Source organism: Chelonoidis abingdonii, chromosome 1 (assembly GCF_003597395.2).
Source record: "Chelonoidis abingdonii isolate Lonesome George chromosome 1, CheloAbing_2.0, whole genome shotgun sequence".
In the NCBI taxonomy this organism is placed as follows: domain Eukaryota; kingdom Metazoa; phylum Chordata; order Testudines; family Testudinidae; genus Chelonoidis; species Chelonoidis abingdonii.
The window spans coordinates 93,539,976-93,553,974 of NC_133769.1; the positions used below are offsets into that span (position 1 = coordinate 93,539,976).

At 46.0% G+C, this 13,999-nt stretch overlaps 1 protein-coding gene across 1 annotated transcript; it reads left to right on the forward strand.

Moving 5' to 3' along the window:
• Positions 1-311: 311 nt before the first annotated feature.
• Positions 312-11,164, forward strand: LOC116835013 (retinoic acid-induced protein 3). Its single transcript, XM_032797465.2, has 4 exons — positions 312-423; positions 6,897-7,968; positions 8,525-8,583; positions 9,403-11,164. The coding sequence occupies exons 2-4, from the start codon at positions 7,044-7,046 to the stop codon at positions 9,493-9,495; spliced, it is 1,077 nt and encodes a 358-aa protein (XP_032653356.1). The 5' UTR covers positions 312-423; positions 6,897-7,043; the 3' UTR covers positions 9,496-11,164.
• The last annotated feature ends 2,835 nt before the right edge of the window (positions 11,165-13,999 follow it).

Consider the following 13,999-nt stretch of genomic DNA (forward strand, 5'->3'; position numbering starts at 1 on the left):
AAGCTTCCCTGCGGGCTCTCACAGTCTCCTGCCCTGCTGATGCCAGGGAGGTGCAGTTTATCAGTTGCCTTGATGAATACTATTTGATTCAGTCCTGGGGCTGGGCCTGCCTGAGGTTCCTTCTCCACCCTACCGCAGGATGACTACCCCACTGACATCAGAAGTTTTCACTTCATCTCCTGGCACCAGGAGTTTATTTTTATAACAGCACCAGGAGCAGTGGAACTGGAATAGGCGTGTCTCACTCCCCGCCCTCCCCATCCTGGTTACTTTTAAAGCTGCCCTTAGAGAATGAGTGCAGACCTGCTGCTTGCCCGAGATTACAGGAGCTGCCTGGCATTACTCTCCACCTGGGTGCATCGGAATTTTCTTCCTTCAGCCACTGTTACTGAAGTCTCAGCTTCCATACAGGATACTAATAAGGTAATTCAGAGCTATGGGGCTGGGGTTTGCTAACAGCCTCCAAGGGGAGGCAGGGAACTCAGACCTTTCTCAAGGTGACTAAGTTGAACAGCCTGGTAGTGTGACTAGAGCCTCAGAGGGGGAGTCAGGTGATCTGGGTTCTGTTCCTGACCCAGCTACTGACTTACTGTGTACTTTTGGACAAGTTACATGCCTTTCTGAGTATGTCTACACAGCCTTTGGGAGCCCATGGCAGCTAGCCTCCGGCCCAGGTCGCCAGACTCAGCACTCTAACTATAGCTGTGTAGACAGCCCGTTGAAGTTATGGCTCGGGCTGGAACATGAGCTCTGAAGCCAACCCCCATGCTAGGCTCCCTTTGTAACTCAGTTTCCCCACCTGTTACCTTGGGGATAATGATGCTTTCTTTCCTTGCAAAGTGCTTTGAGATTTACAGATGTAAAGTCCTTATAAGTATTGTAAACTACAGTATTAAAATGAGTGTGGTGGGGAGGGAGCGTAATCCCAAGAGAAAAGATTTAGAGGGGGCATGTCTCATCCCCTTCAGCTCAGAGGTGTCCCTGAATCTCCAGCCTAAGATGTAGGGGGCAGAGGCATACACCCTGCAAACTTTCACACACAACACACACACACACACACAAACACACACACTCTGAAAAGGGTACCTTTTCATTTTAAAAGCGATGTCAGTTCTCAGGGATGGCTGTGGATGGCTGCACGTATCAATGCTATTACACAAGTAATCACTGATTATAAAAAAAATATGCGTGAGAAGAGAAATTAACAGGTGACTTCTGACCCCCATCTCAAAGATTTTAGAACTCTTTCCATCCTTGGCCAATGCTGGGTGCTGCACTGGTGAACCTCTAATGTTTCTTTCACTACCAGCATGTCCTGTTCAGCATATCTCACTATCTGCGTGTCCCGTGCCAGTGCCTGTGTCCCACGCTTGCTCTTTGCGATCTCCAGCTGTCTGTACCCCTGTCTGTGTGTCTGCTAGAGGAGGTCAAAGAGTGAAATAATCTGAGGTGTGAATATTTATGTGAATACAAGTGTTGGATTTACTTCCCTAAGATTCATGTTATTCCTTACTCACAAGTGTTTGGACCACTGCCAGGCATTTGTACAAATGATCCGAAATCCCCAAAGTTTAATGAATGATGATTCATCTGAAAATCTCCAGTGGACATGCATTATCAGGATTCACTACTTGTGACTGGTCATTCTCCTGTTTAAAATGATTCAGCCCTCCGAGTCAGGAATAGAAACTCTACTTTATGACTTAGGTGTCCAAACACAGAGTAAATAGCCCTAGGGAGCAGTTGGAAAACACCCTACAGAAAGAAAATTAGTCATCCCAATTCACAAAATACATTAGAAACAAATCAGGATTAGCTTGTGAACAATTTGCTAACCAAAGGGACTAAATTCATAAGCAACATTGTTTGTCGTGACGAGGGTATTTCAGACAGTTCTGGTGTCTGGTTTAGTGGTGGGATCTGTGGAGACAACGTAACACAACAGTGCTCTCCATCTGGTAGTAGTGGCCTTGATTCTATTCTCCCCAGTTGCATCCCATGGACTTCCAGATTTCCTGTATATTTACATACTTATCATTTTTGTAACCATTGGTTTTTTTTAGAGAGCAGTACATTTTGCATTTCCCTCAATGTGGGGTGAGATGCCGAGAAGAGGTACAATACACCATTATCAGATAGCTCACCCTGGGGCATGCATAGGTGTGCTCAGGACCGGCGCTAGGGTTTCTTGCGCCCTAGGCGCACGGCCATTTCATTGCCCCCCGCGCTGATCCCGTGGCTCCGGTGGAGCTGCCGCAGTCATGCCTGCGGGCGGTCCACCAGAGCCGCATGAGCAGCCGACCATCCACAAGCATGACTGCGGCAGCTCCACCGGAGCCGCGGACCAACGGACCCTCCACAGGCATGCCTGCAGCAGGTCAACCAGAACCGCCTGCCACCCCCCCAGCAAAATGCCACCCCCCGAATAATCCTGGCTCCCTAGACAATTGCCTAGGCTGCCTAAATGGTAGCGCCGGCCCTGGGTGTGCTTCAAGTGACATTCAAGGGTGCCACCCTTTGTTGGATTTTCTATTTTTTTTTTTTTTTTTAAGGACTCAGTCCTGCTTCATAGAAGTCAAGGAGAAGGATCCCAGGACTAGGCCACAAATGGAGAAAATGGTCTAGAGAAAACAAAACCATGGGCAGGGGCTTGCACCTAACAATGAACATCATGGAATCACTCCACATTTCTTCACATATCAGAAAGAAGAGTGCAAAGGCCATTTCCCCCTTTGCAGTCACTTTTAAGACTTGATAATAACAGAGCTTGAGCCTGTTGGTGTGTTAGAGACACATCCTACATAGGATCTTGAACTAGGGACCCTCAAAGCAGCATCACTACTGCCTGAGACAAAGAAGACTGTTTCTGAGACATTAACAACATTAGCACTGACACTCTCTTTTGGGCCTCCAGCCACTGTAGGGCAATGGGGAAGCACTTGCGGTGAACAGGTGTCTTTGATATGTTTTCTGTTGCCAAACTGACATAGAAATCATTGAAATGTAATGTAGGACTAGAAGGGACCTTGAGAGGTCACCTAGTCCAGTCCTCTGCATTGAGGCACGACTAAGTATTCTATAGACTAGAGGTTCTTAACCTTTTTCTTTCTGAGCCCCCTCTGAACATGCTATAAAAACTCCAGGGCCCAGTGCGGGTGAGGGGAGGACTTGGGGCTCTGGGCCAGGGGTGGAATCCTGGGGCATAGACATAGTTTGACTTCTGTTTTGGAGGAGCAAGGGGCTTGAGCCAGCTCTGCACAGTGGGGTCCAGGGAGGGAGTGCCACCTTCACTCCTTGACTCACCTCAGCAGGCCACCCAGCCTGTCTGGGCTGTGGAAGGATGCAACCAAAAAAATATAACTCAAAGTGGTGATTCAGCACAAACAGTTTGAAAACCACTCAGGGTGCAGGCAGGGGGGTAACTAAGGATGCAGGTAGGAGCTCTGTGTGGGCAAAGAGGTAGCTCAGGGTGCAGGGAGGGGGCAGCAAGGGGCTGTCTGCCAGGAGGGCTCCCCTTGTGGTAGCTGCTCCCTGAAGGGTCTACCAGCCTGAAGCCAAGTTCCCCTGCCTGGGTAGCTCTTACTGGCTGCACGAGCACTCAAAGGGGGCTGGGAGCTGAGGAGCAACCACAAACTTGGGCACCAGCAGCAGATGGGGGAATGCCACAACTGCCTGCTCCATGGCACCACACAGCCAGAGAAGCAGCTGCCCTGCACTGCCTGGCTCCAGCTTCCCCTCTGTCTATGACCTGGCAAGAGGGTGGGGCCTGAGAGGAGCTTGGGGAGAGGAGGAGGTGGTGGGGTGGAGTTGTCCCGGGACTGCCCCACTCTGGGTAAGGCACTGCAGTTGTGGTGGCAACACCCTTATGCCCCCTCAGCCATGGTGCCCTGCGGCCCCCCTGAAAGGGCTCACAGATCCCCAGAGGGCTGTGGACAGTTGAGAAATGCTGATCTAGACCATCCCAGAGAGGTGTTTGTCTAACTTGTTCTGAAAAACTTCCAAAGAGAGAGATTCCACAACCTCCCTAGGTAATCTGTTCCAGTGCTTAACTACCCTGACAGTAAGGAAGTTTTTCCTAATGTCTAATCTAAATCTCCCTTGCTGCAATTTAAGCCCATTGCTTCTTGTCCTGTTCTCAGTGGTTCAGGAGAACAATTTACCACCCTCTCATTCATAACAACCTTTTATGTACTTGAAATAGGTATCATGCCCCCCCTCAGTTTTTGTTTCTCCAGACTGACCAGCCCAATTTTTCCAGCCTTTACTCATAGGTCATTTTTTTTAGACCTTTAATATTTTTCTTGCACTTCTCTGGACTTCCTAGAGTTTGTACACATCGTTTCTCAAGTGTGGTGCCCAGAATTAGACACAGTACTCCAACTATCAGAGGGTAGCCGTGTTAGTCTGGATCTGTAAAAGCAGCAGAGAATCCTGTGACACTTATAGACTAACAGACGTTTTGGAGCGTGAGCTTTCATGGTGAATACCCACTTCAGATGCAGGTAGTGGAAATTTCCAGGGTAGGTATATATATGCTAGCAAGCAAGCTAGAGATAACGAGGTTAGTTCAATCAGGGAGATGGGGCCCTGTTCCAGCAGTGAGGTGTGAAAACCAAGGGAGGAGAAACTGGTTCTGTAATTGGCAAGCCATTCACAGTCTTTGTTTAGTCCAGAGCTGATGGTGTCAAATTTGCAAATGAACTGAAGCTCAGCAGTTTCTCTTTGAAGTCTGGTCCTGAAGTTTTTTTGCTGCAGGATGGCCACCTTAAGGTCTGCTATAGTGTGGCCAGGAGGTTAAGTGCTCTCCACAGGTTTTTGTATATTGCCATTCCTGATATCTGATTTGTGTCCATTTATCTTTTCCATAATGACTGTCCAGTTTGGCCAATGTACATGAGCAGAGGGGCATTGCTGGCATATGATGGCGTATATTACATTGGCAGTGACGTGCAGGTGAATGAACCAGTGTGTGGCTGACTAAACAAAGACTGTGAATGGCTTGCCCCATCCTCCCTGCTTGAACTAACCTTGTGTATCTCTAGCTGCTTGCTAGCATATATATACCTACCCCTGGAAATTTCCACTACCTGCGTCTTGACGAAGGCGGTATTCACCACGAAAGCTACGCTCCAAAAACGTCTGTTAGTCTATAAGGTGCCACAGGATCTCTGTGCTTTTACAGTTCTCCAACTGAGGCCCTTATCAGTGCTGACTAGAGTGGAGAATACTCATCTTGTGTCTTTCTTGCAACACTCCTTCTAATACACCCAAAATAATGTTTGCTTTTTTTGCAACAGAGTTACACTGTTGACTCATATTTAGCTTGTGATCCACTATGACCCCCAGATCCCTTTCCACAGAACTACTTCCTAGACAGTCATTTCCCATGTTGTATTTATTCAATTGATTAGCCCTTCCTAAATGTAGTACTTTGCATTTGTCTCCATTGAACTTCATCCTATTTATTTCAGACCCTTTCTCCTGTTTGCCCAGATCATTTTGAATTTTAAACCCGTCCTCCAAAGTGCTTGCAACCCATCCCAGCTTAATTTAACTGTCATCCCCTCCCAGCTTGATTTAACTCCCATTGACTTAACACTGTCTACACCAGAAGTTTGATTAGTATAACTGCATTGCACAAGGGTGTGGATGTTCCACAATTCTGGGAGATCACTAGTTATACTACTATAAGTTTGTGATTAAAACCAGGATTGAGTAATTCTTAATTTGTTCTTTCCTATGTTAGCCTCAGATCCTACCCCTACTGATGTTCACTATGTTAGGACTTGTCTCCACTGGCACTTTACAGCGCTGCAACTTTCTCACTCAAGGGTGTGAAAAAACAGCCCCCTGAGTGCAGCAAGTTTCAGCGCTGTAAAGCGCCAGTATAGACAGTGGGAGCATGGAGGTGGGTTTTTTTAGAGCACTGGGAGATCTCTCTGCCACAACTACACAAACCACATTAAAGCGCTGCCATGGCAGCGCTTTAATGTTGCCAATGTAGACTAGCCCTAAGTCATCTGATTACTGTTAATCTTTCTGAAAAGTCAAACAAAAGAGGTATTTAACACTTTGGCCATTACTGCATTTTATGTTATTGTCTCTCCCTCCTCATCGAGTAATGGATCTATCCTATCCTTGCTTTTCCTCTTGCTTTTAGTGTATTTGAAAAATGTTTTCTTGTTACCCTTTAGGCATGAAAAATAGGTATTTGTTTGTGCCCCTTGGTTACTGGCCGATCTCAAAAGTATTTCGGTTGGACAGGAGAACAGTAAAAGCAGCTATGATAGAGGTATATAAAATAATTAAGGGAATGCAGAAAGCTAATTTAGGGCTTCAGGGCACCCACTCCCATAAAACAAGGACAAGAGGGTACTTGGAATAAGACAACAAAGTGAAAACTAACAAAAAAACAAATCTATTTTCATGCTATGTATAAGCAACCTTAGCAACTCATTGGTGTGGGCTATGGAGGCAAATACTGTAGCTTAGTGAATTTCAAGAAAGGATTAAGTATGTCTATGAATAACAATAATGTCTGTAGTTCCATTATCTAGAATAAAAGTTGCAAGGCTTATCAATCTTTATGCCTCAGGGCATTCAGCTAGAGTCCAGAAGAAAACTCTCCCGATTAGAGTAGAATATTGCATAATTAGAGACATTCTGAGGTGGGGCTAGGGAGTGATTCATTGTCCTCTAAGGTCTGCTTGGCACCTGCCACTGTCAGGGACATTATGCCAGACTAGATGGACCATTGGTTAGTTGTGATGCAATAATTCTTACAAATAGCCTGACATAGATAGAAATAGGTATTGGATCCTATCCTCCTCCTTTCCCCAGCTGCTGTAAAACTTAACAAGATTTATGCTACATTGGTGTCTCAACTTCTTCTGCAGATCTTTGGAAGAATATTCATAGAGACATAGAGTTTAAGGCCAGAACAGACCATCTAGTCTCATCTCCTGTACATTGTCAGATACCAGCAGTACCCGGCACCGCACGCTAAACCCAACTCCCTATTGACGGCTGTTCTGTGAGTTACCATGGCTTCCTTGCCTCCTCCAAGCTGCCACAAGGACACTGACTATTATTTACTCGGTGACACTGAACAAGCCTGGGGCATCATCCTGGAAACACTGGCTACAGCTGGTGTCATTGTCACAATCAGCTTCATTCTCTTGCTACTCATCTTCATGGGTAAGGTCCAAGACTCCAGCAAGCGACACATGATCCCTATCTATTTCCTCTTCCTCTTAGGCACCCTAGGGATCTTTGGCCTCACTTTTGCTTTCATCATTAAACTTAATGTCCGGACTGGTCCCACTCGCTTCTTCCTCTTTGGCGTCCTCTTCGCCCTCTGCTTTTCCTGCCTCCTGACCCATGCCTTCAACCTTGTCAAACTGGTGAGGGGGAAGGCCCCCTTTTGGTACCCAGTGTTGCTGGTTATTGCCATTAGCCTCACTGTGGTGCAGATTATTATAGCCATAGTGTATGTAGTCATTATAGTGGCCAGACAAAATACTCCATTTACTACGATGAGTCCAGAACAACGCAATAGGGACTTTGTCATGCTTCTGATCTACGTGCTCCTCTTGATGGCACTCACCTTCCTGGTCTCCATGTTTACCTTCTGTGGGACATACAAACGCTGGAAGAGGCATGGAGCACACATCTATGTCACTGGCCTGTTCTCCATAGCCATCTGGGTGGTGTGGATCACCATGCTTTTGCGAGGCAACCTAGAATTAAAGAAACAACCCATCTGGGATGATCCTGTCATCAGCATTGCTCTGGTGTCCAATGGATGGGTCTTCCTGATGATGTACATGGTGCCTGAATTCTGTTTTCTGACAAGCCCACACAAACCTGAGGACTACCCTCCAGAAAACTATTCTTGCCAGCCTAAATTCATGAAGAAGATCTTTGGAGTGGAGAACCAAGCCTATATCAAGGAGGAGACCACAACAGGTATAATGAAGTGTGTTGTTTCATAGCATCCTCGCTTGCAGTACCTAGAATGAAGGAGAGAGAGCATCAACCAGGAGTTGGAAGGGATAGGGTGGTTTTAAGAAGGAATATGAAGATGGTAAATGACTTAGAGGTAGAATTTATTAGGGAAAGGACATGCCCTCCCACTGAACACTGCAGTGGGGTCAGGCAGTGCATGTGTGTGAGGAGCTCTGCGGTGGAGGGCTCTGTTGAAGTCTGCATATGGGAGGATCTTTTTGTGTAGGATCTGGGATGTGGGGAGGACAACAGCTATGGAAGAAGAGAGAGAAATTTCAGTGCCCCTAGTTCTACCACAACCTTTTACTTAAGATATTTCATATCAGTCTCTGATTGATAAGAAAATTGGAAATGGTAAAATCATCTGTGGAATTCACACTCTTCCTACCTGCTGGTTACCTAGAGGACAGTCAGAAGCAGTTCTCCATACAGCATTGGGCCCCCTCTGGCATGGTGTTGTCATGGTGACACTATGACACTTACTGTTTGCCTTCTTCTCTTTTTCTTCTTTTTTTAGGCCCAGAAAACAACAGAGATCCACGCTACATTCCACATTATTCTCACTTTCAGATGGAGGTAAAGACATCCCTTCTTTCATCTATTTCACCAGGGAGATGGGATGAAGCTGCCTTTTGTACACAGGATAGGCAGAGCTGGGTGGGCCCTGAGGCTGAGGAATCTTTGGTGGAAATGGGGTTGAAGCCTTCATTTGGAGAGAGGCTGGCACTGTCTGAGTGAGGCTGTGGTATATCCCCATTCCCTGTTCATTGGCTATTGGGAGAGGTAGTGTAATCAATTCTGGGCAGAGGAGGGGCTATCCCTAAATTGTATAACATGTAATTTTGGTGACTGTCAGCACCCACTACTCACCCCATTGGAACACTGAAACAAACATGCAAAATTAAGGACCGACCCATCCTTAATGCAATGTGTAACTTATGGAAACCCCCTACCTGCCTCAGTGAAAACTCACTATCCCATCAGGGATGATAGAATCTGTCAGAGCTGGGTAGGGTGACCAGATAGCAAGTGTGAAAAATTGGGATGGGGTGGGGGGTAATAGAAGCCCATATTAAAAAAAAAACCAAATATCGGGACTGTCCCTATAAAATCGGGACATCTGGTCACCCTATAGCTGGGCTAGGCCTAATCGTTCAGTATAGGATCATTCTCCACAGTCTATTCTAGAGTGCTTTGATCAGTCCTGTTTCAAAGGGCTCAACAAGCAATGTGGCTTTTGCCATTTCCCTTGGGAAACTGCTCCATGGCCTAACAGCTTGTGTTCTTGGGAAGTGTTTCCTGATATTCAGTGTACCAGTTCCCCTTTTACTCATACTCATCCCATTTACTCTTCTCCAGTTTTGAAGTTTGATCACATGATTGTTTCTTTTTCAGAGCCTCAAACCTCAGCAGGAGTTCTCCATCCCCCGGCCTAAAACCCAGGTCAGCCCATACAAGGATTACACCGGCGGGCAAGGCACCAAGTAACAGCTCAGTGATCAGCCAAGAGACAATGCACAGGCAGCCAGGACTCAGAGAAAGACCACTGCTTCTATCCTGCTAAACAGACAGAACCTGACTGATAGGACTGCGACTGATGAAAGGGATGGGCCCTTTTTCTTCCCCAGCTCCCTTTGGCTTTACGCCTGCAGCACTTTAATTCCCTTCCATTCATCCAGCAGAGCACTTTGAACATAAATCCCCCTGCCTACTCCTGTTCAATCAGTTCCCTGTCTGCAATCATGTGACTGAGCTCAGCTGTTCTTGTCCAGAGGCAGTGGGTTTCTGATGGCACCAGAGCTTCCTGCGGTAAGGCCCAGGAACCAGGAACCTTGTCAGCAGAGACCCCAGGCCACTCAGTCCTGATCACCTTAGCATCCTTGTGCGCACTGCCAGCTGGTAAACTGAAACAAGCAGGAATTTTCAGGAATCACCTTCCGACTGCCTTCTGACACCCAGGGCCCAAAGTCTCATGTATTGCTGAAAGTACCTGACCCATATAGCACTGATCCACCCAAGTACTGCAGCTTCTCTGTCTCTAGTTCCATAGCACTGACTCACAGCTACAGCTGGCTGGCAAAGAGAGATAATCTTTCTTTCTTTCTTTCTTTCTTTCTTTCTTTCTTTCCAACTTTATCCCCCTTTAGAGTTGGTTGGAAAATGGCACGGGGGAGGGAATTAATTAAAAGTTTTGGAAACATTAGTTTCCATTGAAATTTTGAAACCTTCTACATTTCCTGACCAGCTCTCCTAACAGCTTCCTCCCTAGACATGCTGCTTACCATTGATTCCCAAACTCCACCCCCAAGATAACCTTCCCAGCACTGACCACCAGCACCACCACCATGCTCCTTCCCAGCACTGATTTCTAGTCACTAGGACTCTGGTCTTCCTAACACTGATTTCAGTCCCCCAAACCTCTTTTCTGACATTTCTGACTTCTGGTTCCTTCCAGCCCCTGAGTCTCATGTTTCCTGGCCACCCAAGATCTTCCAAGACAGGAGGGGAGGTAGACTCCCTTTTTCCCAGAAGTGTGTGTGAGCTCCGTCCTGGTGATAAGTCTGCAGAGTTGACTCTTCCTGGAGTCTGCGATGCATTTTGTAAATAGTCTTGTTTGCATTTATATATAAATACACAGACATCCCCAAGTGAATGAGCTATGTACGTTAGTGGCTTATGATTCTATATTTATTTAATACTTTGTATATGGAATATTTAATAAAAGCCTGGTTCACAGGAACTGTCATTCTTCATCAGTGAAATGAACCTTCTAGTGCAGTGGAGGAGTAAGGGCCAGTATCTGTCATTTGTGATACTCCATGGGTTGTAGTGAGTGAGTTGGCACAAGCCCCCCAAAGGGAGCAGGGCGGGGACAAGCACTGAACCCCTTAGGAGTTGTCACTGTGGATCATGTTTAACTTTGTAGGGTGATGCACTGTTGGAGAAGAAGATTTAGTAGCCCTGGCTTCTCTGTGCTACTGTTCCAGACAGAAAAGGGAATTCAGATTGCACGTTGCCCAAGAAATGAAGAACTCTAGAACCAGGCCCTACATGACATGTGGGCAGAAGGCTGCGAGCATTTCAGCTGTGCATGCGCATGTGTGTGGGTCTGGATTATATTATTTGTGTCTTGTTCCACACTGAGCACACTGTAAGAATGTAACTAATAATAAATAAAAAGAAATAATAATGTGTATCTATTTATTTCAGTTTATAAAAATGCACCCATCTAATTGTACCGTAATTATTGAAAAATCTACAGACTGCAAGCTAGTAGCCAATGTCTTAATATGCAGGGATGTTCTGGATTCCCCCATGGATTCCTCATCTGAATCTATTTACTCAACCCTAAACGCAATCCTTTGTACACTCACATTCTAGAAAACACCTTGGGGAAACAAGTAGGCCTTGCAGTGTCAGCTGAAGTCAACAAATTCAGGATCTGGAGAACCAACAGAAGAAGCAAACATCACACTAGTGAACTCATCACTGCAGATTCCTTGCCTCTAATCCCCTCACAATTAAACCAGGGAGCTGATATCCCCCTCAGATAATCTTAATTTCTGTGGTTTTAAAACAAAAGCCTTGTATGCATTAGCAAAACTCAGACATGTAATTCACCACCAGTGCAAACTAGCAATGGTGGAAATGCTAATGTAAACCAGTCTCAGGTGTCTAACCATGGTCAGAGCCCTGTCTGCACTATCATTTCACCTGCTGCTTTCAGCAGTGGAGCTGCACTTGTGAAGAATGACAGGTGCAAATGTTGCTAGTGTTGACACACTTGGATAGATGTGTGGGCTCTCAAGGAAACCAGGACATAGCCCAATTAAGATTTCATTATTTAAAATCAATACCTGAAATTGCTCACGGAAACCAAGAGTTCTCAGAACTATGTGTGTGTGAAGAGTCAGTAGGTTAATAAGTGTAGCGAGAGGGAAACTAGTTAGGGATTCCAGTGTGCTAGAATACTGTAAATACATACAAATGAGAGGGAATTGCACAGAACCTGCCGGTTTTCTAAAGCCAGCCTAGTGTACAGTTTAGGAGGAAGGACAAGCATGGCAGTCGGCAGAGCTTGAAGTCATGGGCCCAGGACATCCAGGAACCAAGAAGAAGGACAAACTGGCATTCCCAGCACTCATGCAAGTGCTGCACACAGTACAATGGGACTAGGAAAAGGCATGACAGGGCTTCATACACACACGTAATAGGTGCAATAAAGACTGTATGTTTGTAAGGCCATGATTTTTGTGACAAACAACATCTGTGACTCATAGCCTTATAAACTTTAAGGCCAGAAGATAAGGCCTTATCATCGTGATCATTGAGTCTGACCTCCTGCACATTGCCAGCCACAGAACCTCACCCATCCACTCCTTTAATAGACCCTTAACCTCTGGCTGAGTTACTGATGTCTTCAAATTATTTTTTAAAGACTTCAAGTTATAGAGAATTCACCATTTACACTAGTTTAAACGTGCAAGTGACTTTCATAATTTTGTTTGTTTTTTATTAGCTTCTGAGCAAGACTTGTCCATGGATTCTGCATCCATGTCTTAATGATCTCCGAGATATCTGCAAAAGACCCACAACTCAGCCACTCACCTTCTATGTGAGATAGGCCAGACTGAGCACAATCGACCTGTGCTCTACTCTCCATACTGGCAGCTAACCAGCTGCTAAGTGAAATTCAAGATATTGGTAAGTATATTCAAGGACCAAAGTGGATGAGGCTCCACTACCTTAAGTTCTATCCCCAGCCCTCCATGTGACCTACAATCATCAAGAATGATGGAACTTGATATCTCATTGGTGAAGCTGGCAGGTGAGGGAGGTAGGTCATTCTCAGTAACAACCCTAGGCCTTTCAAATTGGCTCCTGCCAGTAAAACCACTTAAATATGAACCTAGACATTTAGAGTTGGAAGATGCATCTCTTTCCACTGACTAAAGAATATAAAATCCTGGGAGCTTAGCTGACTGGCCAGCAGGCCTGGTAATCAGAGAGAAAGAGAGAGTATTTGTGCATTTGTCACCCATTGAGCTGGGCCTTTAAGAAAAGTTCATGCCCTAGCTCTGACTTGTGCCTGTTTTCCTCCCAGATCAAGAGAATTCTGGGACTTGTAGTCCAGGGACCACTGTAGTTGTAGACCTCAGAGCAAGGCCTGTTGGGAAAGGAAGTGAGTTAAAGGATAGCCACTTTTCTCACTCTGAGGCCACGTCTACACTACGGGTTAAAATCGAATTTGCTAAAATCGGTTTTATAAAACTGATATTATAATTTCGATTTCATGCGGCCACACTAGGCACAGTAATTCGGCGTAGTGCGTCCATGCTCCGAGGCTAACATCGATTTCTGAAGCGTTGCATTGTGGGTAGCACTTCCGTAGCTATCCCATAGTTCCCGCAGTCTCCCCGCCCTTGAGATATCAGGGTTGATACTATTGTCGGGGTTCTGGGTAAATGTCGTCAGTATTCCTTCCTCCGAGACATCAGCTGACAATCCTTTCGCGCTATTTACACGACCCTGGCAGACGCCATAGCCCAGCAAAGCCATGGAGCCCGTTCAGTGCCTTTTTTTTTTTTCCGCGACCGGTATGTGTGCCTGGAGCCGCGAGAGAATGAGGCGATACTCCAGCGCTACACAGCAGCATTCAACTGCTTTGCAATGATAGCAGAGATAGTTACCGGTTGTTCTGTACCGTCTAACTGCCTGGAGAAAACTGCAATGAAGATGACGTTAATCTCTTCCTCGCTGTAACTGTCCGCTGTATCATGAGTGCCCCTGCTGGAAATCGCTGGGGGCGGCAACGCAAAAGCAAAAATTGGGATTGACTCACTTGGAACTTGAGTCAATCCCTCCTTATGGTTTCTAAAATATAGAGTCAGTCTGCCTAGAATAAGGGGCAAGTGAATGAGGACACGTAGGTTCAGGCACAGCCTGCTCCTTGTCAGTATTCACACAGGATGGGTCCCTTGCAACAACATTC

Excerpts from the sequence above, each read along its gene's own strand:
- LOC116835013 (XM_032797465.2), top strand. The coding sequence starts at position 7,044 with ATGGCTTCCTTGCCTCCTCCAAGCTGCCACAAGGACACTGACTATTAT. Across the intron at positions 7,969-8,524 it reads CAAGGAGGAGACCACAACAG|GCCCAGAAAACAACAGAGAT; the intron begins GTATAATGAAGT and ends TTCTTTTTTTAG. Across the intron at positions 8,584-9,402 it reads ATTCTCACTTTCAGATGGAG|AGCCTCAAACCTCAGCAGGA; the intron begins GTAAAGACATCC and ends TTTCTTTTTCAG.